The sequence below is a fragment of the Streptopelia decaocto genome, assembly GCF_964273445.1.
Source record: "Streptopelia decaocto genome assembly, chromosome: 3".
NCBI lineage: Eukaryota > Metazoa > Chordata > Aves > Columbiformes > Columbidae > Streptopelia > Streptopelia decaocto.
The window spans coordinates 64,119,956-64,132,757 of NC_138656.1; the positions used below are offsets into that span (position 1 = coordinate 64,119,956).

The 12,802-nt window shown below is 36.0% G+C and overlaps 1 protein-coding gene across 2 annotated transcripts in view; it reads right to left on the reverse strand.

Moving 5' to 3' along the window:
* The window catches only part of LAMA2 (laminin subunit alpha 2), a 359,087-nt gene that overhangs the window by 72,489 nt on the left and 273,796 nt on the right, over positions 1 to 12,802 (reverse strand). For both annotated transcript variants that reach the window (XM_082048323.1, XM_082048322.1), the window contains exons 36-39: positions 9,845 to 10,007; positions 5,269 to 5,479; positions 3,583 to 3,699; positions 2,216 to 2,379 (exon numbers count right to left, since the gene is read on the reverse strand). In XM_082048323.1, the coding sequence (XP_081904449.1) occupies positions 2,216 to 2,379; positions 3,583 to 3,699; positions 5,269 to 5,479; positions 9,845 to 10,007 (655 nt within the window). The remainder of the gene's footprint in view (positions 1 to 2,215; positions 2,380 to 3,582; positions 3,700 to 5,268; positions 5,480 to 9,844; positions 10,008 to 12,802) is intronic.

A 12,802-nucleotide genomic window follows, 5' to 3' on the forward strand; every position in this document is an offset into this window, starting at 1 on the left:
TGGGAAGGAACTGAACTGAATTTGCCAAATACTAGTGACCTTTACGCATGAGCAGGTGGTTAGCCGTAAGGAAGACACGTATACTAATATCTCCCTGTATACAGGAAAAATAACAATTTTTTTCTAGGTTAAATACATGAGCTGTTCCATGTTCTAACTCTCAAGAGAATACTCTCACCATCAATCAATATACTATTTGAAGCCTTAGGGGGTGATCGGAGGAAAGGGGTACTCCTTCAGTTTCTCCTGTAAGATGAAATGGTATTTTTCAGCAAATTTAGTACTAAATGAAAGACATCCAAGTGCCAGTAGTGAAGACAGATATATTTTGAAATTCCTAAGATAGATAGACACTGCATATTTCTGTAAAGTATGACTGTTTAATATCAGTGATTGAAGTAAACAGCTTTATCCTGATGCAGGATTACATAGCACCTTGGCATTTTTTTCTCCTTTGAAATCATGTATCTATCTGACCACGTTAGAAATTTTCTTTTAGATACAATTTTAATGTCCTTGATTCTGAATATTTTATTGTATATCTTAAGAAACTGAGGTTGATGTCCGGATCAGATAGAAGTATACATGGTACTGCTATACCACAGCAAATGCAGCTTTAAACACTACGCTAAGCTCCTTAAGGCCAAGCTGTAAACCTGTGTTAAGACAGAAGCACATGCACACACCCATAAAAAAAAGTCTATTTAGCATAGTTAAAAACCTGTGAAAAAACCTCAAAATACATCTTGCCAACTTTTCATTAAGGAGTAAAAACATTCTTTGCTGTCTACATTTTCTCTGCTTCTTAGTTACTCCATGCCAACTTTCCATGTATTCGGATACTTATATCAAAATTCATTTCTGTGGTTGGATGTGACATCAGTCACCTACTTAGGGCCTGGAGGTGCACCACAAAACTGACGTATCCTAACCAGATAGTGCTCATACCATTTACAAAAGCCATATTTTTCTAGAAACAATGCCCTTCAAATAATTTTTACTCAGGAAACTACAGCTATCGTTATTTTTTGTACTCAAAATATATATTAGATTGAATATTTCGAGTAGTATGGTGATACTGTATATGGAGTCAGTAATTTTACAAGTATCAGATACTTTATCAGAGATAATTCTGTGCCTTTTCCTCAAAATTACAGATGCTGGCAAGAAAAAAAAAAAAAGTGTAATTATCTGCTCACAAGTCTTTGGGTTACTAAAGTCTTCAGGTAGATCCAAAAGATGTAAGCAGCAAAAAAAGAAGCATACTGCTGATGTTAAAATAAATAAAATATCTTTTTTATTCATGCAGTGCTTTTGAGAAAATGAAACTCTGAAGATATGCAGGGGACAGGTTTAAGAGGCAGAATTTCTGAATATTACTCTTGCAAATTACACTTACTCTTTATCACTTGCATTCCTAAATGAAAAAAAACATTGCAATAAAACAAAAGACATGCTCCCTTTTTCCACCCCCAAAACCCTAACAAACAAACAATAAATAAATACAAACAAACAAACACAAAACCAACCAAACCCCAAAACAACTCTGACATTCTAGTCTTTCCTGGAAACCATATTCATGATGAGTTATAAAGTATCATACTTCTGAAAGGGCTGTGGTCATATAAACCAAAGGCATTGCAATTCTCACTTATATTTAGGAATGTGATAGTGGGAAATTGAAAAGAAAGTTTCTGTGCTTAGGTTTAAGAAATTTGGCCCATGTTACCTACTCATTTTGGGAGACTGTTTTGAAACCACTTAGAGGGGTTACTGTCATTCACTATGGGGGATTTCTGACAGTAAACAAATCAACATCATGATAAGGGCCTCTTACCAAAACGGTCATCTTAAAAACAAAAATACTGCTTGTTTTTAACAAATGTTTATGAAAACACATAGTGAGCTCTGTAAGACAAAGTTCATTTTTTTTCACATCAACATGGCAGTAAGCATATGGCAAGTTAAACTCTATTATGAGGGCATCTGAGGGCACTGTTTGCAGTTAATCCAGCCTATAAGCATCACAAGATACATGAAATGGTTTACCAGAGATATACACAAATTAACCAACTGGAGATTTGTATATTTGCATAAAACATTGGTTATTTGTGTACTCCCAGTAACAGATGTCAAAGCCTAAGAAGAATGCCTTTCAATTTTTGTCAAGCAATTTTACAAACCCACTTCATGATTTTGTCTTTGGCTGCCTTACCCATCCAGTATGGCAGATGATTCATTTAGCTGGGCTGCATGGTTCTCAGCTTGCAACACCTTCTCTGGAAGCATCCTGTCATGAATTTCTTGTGATAAGTCGTCTATTTTATCCTTCAGTTGATCAGACATTGGCTGTATCTTATCTGCAACGCCTTCCACATACTGAAAATGCCAAAAGAAAGGCCTTTAAGTGGCTGAATGCAGGAACTCTGTAGCCCTTTATATATATAAATTTTTTTCCTTGTGAGGTATTATCCCATAAATTTCCCGTGCATTAAGACTTCAGAGAACCAGTATGGAAAGAATAAAGGAATGGCTGGACCAGAGAGTAGAGGGGAGACAAAAAAAATTCCAAGAGCTACTTGCCTCTCTTGAGCTTAGTAGAAGCTTTCATTTCACAAGTAAGGAAATGCACAGTTTAAAAACTTATAAACTCTAATTTGGATTTCTTTCCTAAAAGTAGATGCATACATAGTTATACTAAATTATCATTGTGCTCCACAATAATAGCTAAATAATGACAAAAGTTTCATGTTTCAGAACCCTTTGAGTGACTCCAATGTATTTTTGTTCATTAAAGTGTCTTAGTAAGAACTACACTTTTTGAAGACCTGCCATGCCTGTTTCAGTAAGTTGTCTCAAAGTGTTTCCCTTCCTGTTTCTCCAAAAGGCATTTTTCCATTTTGTATAAAAATTTTCAATGCAAGATGGAAATATTTCCAGAATCAATGACATTTCAAGATTTAGGTTTTTTGTGGTGGTGTGTTTTTGTTTGTTTGTTTGTTTGTTTTGTTTTTGTTTTTGTTTTTGTTTTTTTTTGTAGCTAAGGCATTGATTTCAAGCTCTGTTGATAAAACTTTTAAAGAAGAACTTTCAAAAACACTATGTAAAATGCGAGTGCAATCCTCACCTCTCACTGATCTCTTTAGACTTAAAATTGTTGCCACAGGCAACAAATTATTTCTGAAGTTTCCTTCTGGTATGCATACACAGTTTTTGTGCAGATAAATCTACATCTAGATTGCAGAGTCACAGTGAGATTGTGAATGGGTCTGCTGCACCTGCAACTCTAAAGTCAGTACTGCAGTCACAATACCACATTTATAAAAGACGGCAGAGTCCCTCCAAAATGATGAGCTAGCTCTTTATGTATTCCAATGAAACATTTAAATCTCAAAATTTATAATTTTTATATACTAGACTAGCTTTTCTGCCACAAAGCAATAGAAACATGACTTCTTCCAATCAAATATTCCAACACTGATAAATAAAAAGAAAAATCAGCTGTTACTTTAAATATATATTTTATTTTCATAATGATGCTTTGTTGTACTAATTCTCAGATAAGGATGATAAAACACTCACCTCTACAGCTAAGCTGATTTCATTTGCAAGTTTGTTGGCTTCATTAAGGATATCATTCCCTTCCTGCAGGCTCTTCTCAACATCTTGCCTGCCATCTTCTACAGCTTGCTTCTTTTTCTGTAGGATGTGTTCACACAAAGAAAAATATGAATTGTTTACTAGAACGGGGATGACAGTTCAAGTACCAGAATCTCAATATAAGACTGCGTTTTGTAACCATGCCACAATGCCACCTCTGGAATTCTCTGAGCTTTCAGAGTGAAGACAGTGACAACAATAAAGCACATATAATGTAAGATATCTCTTCCTGCTCCTCCTGCCCCCAGCTTTGTATCCCCTTCCCACACAGTAGGTTTTTTGTTGCTCTATAACAGAGGTACCTGACTGTACTACTATTGCAAAATGAATCTGAAAGAAGTTCAAAATTCTAGTCTGTACCCAGATAAGCAAGTTCCTCATTTTGACAGTTACTTTCTCTGGCTATGAAGGCAAAATTTATCAAAATATTCTGATCCACTCTTACAGTGTTTCACTAACTACGGAACGGAAAAATAAAAGGTAATGGTCTGGAGTAAGCTTAGGATTCTTGATCTTCCAACTAGTAAAAACACTGCATGTTGTGTAGTAAGGATGGATTTCTGAATAAGGAACTGGCAATTTCCTGTGCAAGATCCACAGGGTATCACAAATCAGTTTGATGGGTGACCACAGCATTCTAGTGTTAAGAGTGCTGTGATGGCTTCTTGGTCAAAATAAAGCAAAAGAACTCCGCAAAACAACCATGTGGGCAGGACTGCTGGAAAGGATGCCTTCAGGCACTCCGATACTGTGATGCAGAGAATAGTTTAAAAACTGAGATAGCAGGTAATTTCCCCAACCTTTATCCATCCACCTTTGGAAGAAAATGCACAGAATAGACATCAGCTAACTTCTTTGCAGCACTATATTTCCTTAATTCAATCAAGCCCACAAATCTCTGCTGAGAACTGAGGTCTCAGAACCCTAACCCCATGATTGTATATGAGGCAAAAGCTCATTGAGATACAAACAGAGTTGAAACATTTATCTTCATTAGATTGACTCTGCTCTTTACGTCTCGGTTAAATGCTTGTTAATGTACAGTATAATGTGCTCTTTAAGTCTCTGCAATATAAATTAAATCACAAGCAGACCCCTCTGCTATGAGGGAGATAATTTATAACAGCTACTAACTACAGAGGACAGAGTTTGATTTATTACTCTGTAATATCCACATACCCCCTTCAGTCTTCTTCCCAGGGGCTGGACAGGGAGATGAAAGTGTAAGTTTTCTAGAAGCAAATATATGACAGCAAAGATTTTAACTGATCTCCTATTTAAATCTTGAGCACAGGATTTGAATTTTATATGACTATTTATACCAGGATGAATTTAATCTCTCCCAGAATAATAAATCCAATGTACCCTCGACTCAGTGTTTAAAAACAGATTATATTATTTTTAAAAAGCTGTGGACTAATACTACTTTTAAAAGCCAAAGTATTTCCTCATTCTGAGGAACATGTTTCCTTTTAATTACATCAGATATAGTTATATTCTAATAATATTATTGCTTTGCTTATATTTTTCTTTCAAGATGTAATAATGCAAAACTTTAAACTTTGATCAGACTCCAAGTAATCAACGATACGACTTGTCAGCACTCACCTCCACCATTGTCATATTTTTTTGGTTGACTGCAGATAACCGATCAGCCTCCCTAATTTTACTTGTAGCTTCTCTTAGCAGATCTCGAGCATCATCAACTTTGGTGTGGTAGTTTGCTAGCTTGTCCCGGACCTCATTTTTGAGATCCTCATTTTTCTCACTGGGCTCTCCAAATAATTTCTTCACCTTGTCCAGAAGATCTTCTGCATTCCTGCAATACATCACTACTCATGAAGGCCCTGAGATCATATTCCCTACACCAAATAATCAGAATGTTCTTAATAACATGCAAATGAAATAGACTTCTAAATTAAATCTCAAAGTAACTTTCAAGAGAACACATGAGCAATAAAGTGAAATGACAGTAGTTCTTAAGCCCTTTCTTAAAGAGGTTTTTAAATGCCACTAAGGTCCTATTTATGAAGTAGAAAATATTCAAATATTCTCCACTGGAGACTGTGGTTTGTTGTTTGTTGTTTTTTTTTTTTTGTTAGTTGCCATTTTTGAAATCTAACTAGTAAAGTGAGATTTTCTGAAACATTTCAACTTGTCTAAAAGATTTTCTTCATTCACTTTAATGTGACATGTAACACAAAATTGTTTCAAGCTGTCTTGGAGCAGACAAGCTGCTTTAGACAGTCAAAAATCAGCCTACTTTCCTGTGAAATAAACAACCCCAGGAACCTTGGATTTATGACTTCCAGTAGCAAAAGAATTTTGCTTATCTAAAATAAATTCTGGGATATTTTTAATGGACTTTGGCAACACAGAAATGGAAAGTTCACAAGTGCCTGCTTTTGGCAGGGGATACAATATTTCTTAATCATCAGAGAATTGCTGCACCCAGTTTTGAAGGACTTGAGTACTGAAGTCTTTATGGTCTGTTATTTCTCTGCTTCATCATATCAGGCTGTTGAATCAGTTTCATGTAATGCAACGCCACTGTGTTAATGCAATGATACCACAAGGACAGCAAAAACACACACAAAAAGACAAAAAAAGTACCAATAGAAGAAGTGACACTTCCAAAATGACACTTTAGAGATAAAGAAACATCCTAACTGAACAGGAATGTGTAGGATAGATAATACCTACAGAAGAAATCTATCACACTTTCACCTAGAACAGATTAAGTTTTCCTTCTTGTCACAGAATGGCAATGTGTCTGAAGGACCTGTGTGGAAAACAAGAACTCTGTTTTCTGAAAAACACTGCAGTTTGGTCTGCCTGTAGTCAGTTCCATTAGAAACATTCTAAAAATGCATACATAAATAAATGTACACACAAAAATTATCTGAGGTGGAAAAGATATGCTGCCACTGGGCATAATTTATGTGAAGGATCTGAACTGGAGCCAAGGAAAGCCAAATTGTTACCTTAGCTCTGGGATTTTCCAAGATGGATTTTTTGTTCCCATCTGCCCTGCTTTTGCTTTTGATAAAAAAAAAACACCAAAAAAACAAACATGTTATGAATTTTAACTTCTGAGGACAAAATATTTAATAAAAAATTAAATCCAAGTATTGACACCCTGTCACAGAAGTGTAGAAAGGAATTCAGAATTTCTCCTATACCCCCTCCATTATTCTTTCTATAAGCAGTTACTGTCTTACGCTTCTGGTGAATTTTGACACCCTTATGACTCTGCAGTACTGCTGGAACAGTACAAAACAGATGGATTTCCTTTTTATGTTCTTGCCTCATAGTACAGTCCAAACTACCTATCTGTCCGCTACTCTATGTCAAAACTCCTCATTGGTGCTCTAAAGATAACACTTCTATATTGAGCTGTTGTGCATTTTTGCCTCTGTTCGTTCTAATGAAGTACAAGGCAATAAATCTGCTCCATTTATTCCCTTGCTTTATTTATTAGAACTCCTGTGTGACTGGACTGCACCACATTTCTTGAAATACTACCTTGTACATTTCAGCTGTGCTATTTCCATTGGACACCTTGCTAGGATAAGAACAAAACTGTACAAAATGCTTGAAACATTAGAAGAAATAATTGCAGGTCTGGCCTAACACGTGGAATGCTGTATGGTCTGGATCCTCAAAATGAGTAAAAGAGAACAAAAGAAACTAAAAAAAAACCCAACAAAACAAAACAAAACTGTAGATATATGAGAGACTAAATATATTAGAATTGTCCTGTCTTGAGAAGAAATGAGGATTATAGCATCATGAGTAGCATGGATAAGGTGATCAAATGTCCAATGTCTCTGCAAACACAAAAATGAAAATATCAGGAAGCAATGCCAAAACTCAGGAGGCATCTCTTCAAACACTGTGTGGCTGAGTTATGCAATTCATTCTTAAAGGAAACTCAATGATAGAAGTTCACAGTGGCTCAAAAGCCAACAGACAAATTTATGGAAGAAAAAGTCACACAAAAATAAAGCTATTCAGCACACTACCTATAAAGATAGAATTCTGGCTCACAGCATCACTTGATAGCAATTCAGTGGTATCCAAGAAAATGTGCAGGAATATTCTTAAATATTGAAAGACTTCTTGCATAAGTATGAAAACCATGGCAGTTTAGGAGAGAAACTGGTGTATTTTTAACATGTTTTTTTTAGAAAGAAGTTATTGATTAATGTGCCATTCCAGTACACTAAGACAATCAGATTAAAGACTTGATTTGAAAAAATTGAAAGAAAATAAATGAGAGGAAAAGCTACACATGTAAGAGTCTTGCCATTTATGAACGCAAAAATACTTTTCTTCATTTGTCTTCTTCATGTAACTTTTAAGAATGCATTAAAAACAGCAGATCTAAGAAGAATCCACTGATCCTTGTCATTCTGTTCTTGTAAGAAATCCTGAAAGCAGAATACAATCATTACCAAAAGACATCTCACCAAAGAGTAAACTCAATTCAAAGAGATCATGAGACTTGCAAAGCAATTCAAAAGTAAAGATTTCTAGAGGAGTCTGTGGGAATACAAGTGAACATAGCGGTCCACATATGTGTGCATATAGACGGTTTACGAATGGTTAATTTTTCTTCATCATTTTTCCTTGCAGAATGCAGCCTACCTACAATCTCCCACATGATTTAAGAAGTCTCAGGACTTTTTTCTTTAAGAGGCAGTACTTTATAAAAGAGTTTCAGAAAACATTATCTAGGGACCTTTCTTCACGGGCCTGACTAATTTTCTTTCTGTTGAGTTTCCTGTCAAAAGTTCTTGTATCTCAATGACCGCCTGTAACGAGGTAATTCTATCCTTGAGATAAACTTTGATTGAAATCAGTGAGTATATTCGTATATTTCTTAGCACAAAATGTACTCATTTATCAGGAAATGGAAATACTCACTTTGCACCTTTTAGGAAGAATGGTAAGAAGGAGAGAAGTTCTTTCCCTCAAAAAAGCCATACTGAATGTCTCCAAGATAGTCCGACAGTTTCATGTTGGTTGTAGCATTAGAGGACTAAGAACACCTTGTTTGAAAGGTCTCCCCTGAGTCTGCACTAAAATTGCAGGCAGCACTTTCAGAGATTTGACTAAATTTTTCTCATCCCTACTTTCTCCTGGTTTATTTCTTTGTGTGAGCAGAGATGGAATAGAAGAGGCTCAGTGGAATTAGAAGAAAAAGCAATAAAACACTGATGATAAATACATTTCCAATATATCCTTTACCAAGAGAACAGAAAGTGGAACCATCAGAATTACGGGTAGAAATATTGTACTGGTAGGATTTTTGGAAAATGATCTGGTTTAGAAAGTGTAAGATAGGCAGAGCAAATTTGATTCTATACTGCTTGGAATTCTTAGCTAATCTTGTATTCTGTTTATGTCTCCTTACACTATGCATGCACCTGTTGACATTTTCAGGCCTGAATATCTCTATCCCAGATAGTTTTTTGAGCCATCGCAACTTCAGTGGATGATGTAGCTGCTCAGCTGCTAGTTGCTTGCATTGGTAAAGTGCTAAGCCCAGCTCTAGGAATATACCTGTTCAGACTGACACAGAAGTAACAGACTACGAAAATTTTAACCTCAGGCCTTTGCAAAATGCTTTATAAAGAGCTGCCAGTAATATATATATGTACATAGTTTTAATTTTTACAGATAGCTAAATAACCAAACCCTGGACTTCTGTACTGTGCCACAGAGTTTGAACATTCTGATCTATGCTACTCTATACATGGCAAAATACATCATTTTGAATGTCTATGCTACTGGACAAATTTTGCAGCTAATATTTTTATTAGACCAGTTAGTTTTCCAAAACTCCCAAGCTTCTAGACAAGCTCTTTAGTACAAAAGCCATTCATCAGGTCTGAAGCAGAAGCTAAAAACAAACTGGGACAAATTGCTTAGAATTTGATTGGCAATGTTGCTGGCACCTGTAGAGCAGAGAAGTAATTTCCTAGGGATTTCTTTCCACATACATAAGCTTTTCCAAAAATGCAAACGCTACATTAACAGATTTGAAGTATTAGACTTCGCTTTCCTTCACATTTCTGTAAGCCCTATCTTGAAAGCTTGGCTGTAAAAGATGACCGTCACATTTACAAGAGTCAGATATGATCACTAAAAGGTTGAAGACAGAGGTCTCTCTACTCACTTTAACTCATCTTGAGCTATTCTTTCTTGCATATTCAGCTCTCTACTTCTCATCTCTGCGATCATTCTGTCAGCCTCACTCTGCAGTTCTGGAAGACTCTTCTCCAAGGTCTCATCTTGGGTTCTGAATGTCTCATTCAGTTTTATGGCATCTTCATTTGCAGCTGCAGGGGGACAAAAATATTTATGTAGGGAGTTAGTACATAAAAATAATAGAGGAAATTTAAGCATCTGCCCATCAACTCTATCAGCAAGTGGAAAGCAGCTTGCACTGGTTATTGCTGCTGTGAAATACAAAGGATGGTTAATCCAATGACTGGTAACAAATGAGAAATTATGTTTCACCAAACCTTTTATTGCAGCTCACTTTCAAGCACAATAATTAAAGTGAAGAAGTCTTTATATCGAATGTAAGAAATACATTGCTCCCCTCCTTGGCCAAAAGAAAGAATTTGCACTGAACTTTTGAAACAACAGAAGATAATCGGGTATGTTTCTCATAGGATTAAGGAGCAAGACAGGAAATGAAAATCATTATAGATTTAAATTACTTTTGTAGAACTTGAAAATATGGCATTTTTAGCATTCAGACTTAACAGGGCTAGGAAGAATAAATGGCTGGGAAATTTCAGAAAAAGAAGGAGAGAGAAAGGGAGTGAAAGACACCCATGGATGACTAACCCACTCATGGGTTTAGAAGCAGATGCCCAGAAATGGAAAAGAACAGTACAAAGGTTGGAATGTATGATGGTACACCGTAAATGTATTATGTGTTTGGAATAGCTGAATTATTCCTAACTGATAAAGCTGTACACATGGTATCATATTCAAGGACTGACTAAAATCTTTCTGTCGTGGCACACCACAACATATTAGAATATCCACTTTCAGAAGCAACTATGTAATTTATGAAAATCAGTTACATCTTCAATTTTAAAAAGTACTGCTGGCTTTACATAGGCATAGGGCTCCCAAGTAACAGATTTCTCCAAAATAGAACAGTTCCTGGTCGCATGCGTACTTCTGAACATTTGAAATGAAACCTTTAACTGAAGAAATGAAAATCTGTCTTCCAAAATTCAAAGAAATGACCATTTCATCTACGTCTTGTATAGGTTCAGAGCAAATTATGAAGAAAATTCTAATACCATGATGTCTTTGATTTGCTGGTGAAAACTGAGATTTGGATCTTTAATCAACAGTGGTTATGTGTGAGATAGCGAGGACTGAAAGAAGACTACACTTTGCTTAAATGGATCATGGATTGCTTCTGTGCATTATGTTATCTATCATTACCTCAGGCCAGGAATAGGCATATATTAATTTTTTTAAAATCTGGAATAAATAAATGGTAATTTGAGGTCCCTGAAATTTTACCTTAAAAGAGAAAATGGATATATTACCTCAGCTTTTATTAGGTTCAGGAAAATTTATACCTAGCTTTATCTTTTAATTTCATCCTCCTCATAACTACCTTTACTTTCTAGTCTTAGTTTACTGCAAACTATCAGTCCAGTGGTGGTAAAACATTTGGATGCACTGGCACGATGGAGACAAGGAAGTGCAAAACTGGGCAAAATCTAGTTACAAGTACTCAGAAGTTCAGAAAATCAGCAATCAGTTCAGTAGAAATGGATGCATGGCCAGAGTATGGTCCTTTCAACAAATCACTATAAACTTCTCATTTATAATAAGGAGGTTTTATGGCTTGAAGAATTTCTTGGTTCCTTGATGTTTAGGGAGGCCTCTGTCAGATCTACAGTAATGTACTTCTGAGCACTGCCATTCTCAAACATTACCTTCAGTCAATGGAAAGAAATAGGTACTTTCATGGCATTTCATCCTAATGTTATTGTCTACTGGCAACAAGTACTAGGGAGCTCCAGGTCACATATACCAGCCTGCATTACTAGAGATCCAAAGTACTGTAACTTTCAGAAGTCTGTAATCCAGGGATGGGGGACAAGGAACGGGCATAAAGCATACCTGCAAACTGGCTGGTCATCTTATCAGAACATCATGAGTGAACATAAAATCTTCAAGGAACAATCTAGCAATGTCCCATAGGTCAAAAAGAGCAGAGGCGAGGTATAGGGCCAATATGGAGTTAAAATGCCATTGAATTTTAAAATAATTTAGGAATGGCTCCAATATAAGGTGGAAGTTTATCCTTAGTTTTTGAAAGATGGTGATCTTGAACAGGAAGACAATTAAGGATGGCAATCAGAAGTAAGGATATAGAAATTATCACAACTATCGGAAGAACATTTTAAAGAACTCAAGCTGGAATGGCCAGACAACTTCGACACTAGAAACTTCAAGGATATGAAGCATGACATCACAAATCCATGAAGACCATTTGACTGAGAACAAGCAAATGTAGTGCCTGTTTTGAAGAATTCCACTAAGGCCTGAGAACTTGCTTTGAAAGTAAGTGAGAAGCAGAATGCAGAATAAATGAATGTTTTTTTGCCTTTTTTTTTTTTTGCATAGGTAGCACATGTCAGACTTTACACTTTAATAGCAAATCCAGTTAAATATTTTCATTAATCATCTGAGGCGGGGGGGAGGAAGGGAAAAAAAAGCCTACTGAGAAGATACATTTATGAGGAAACGTCATAAGACACTTTTAATAGAGAAGGATTGGAATGCTATGCAGAAAGAACTGAGTGACCTTCAAAACTGAAGTAATTGGACTAGAATGACATTCCATAATAGAAAATACAAGGTTGTGAACAAATAACAGAAATTTCAGCTGTAAACTATGGCTTTGCCAGTTAGATAGAAGGTATGAATGAGAGGAACACAGCTATATTATGAATCTCCAGTGGCACCCAGCTGTGAAAAAAAGGAAATGCTATCCCAGAACGTTTCAGGAGAGCTGACATCAGCAGGTTTTACTGCTACTGAGGTGCAAGACACTGAAGCAACCTCATTTCAATGTTTGTTACCTGTGCTC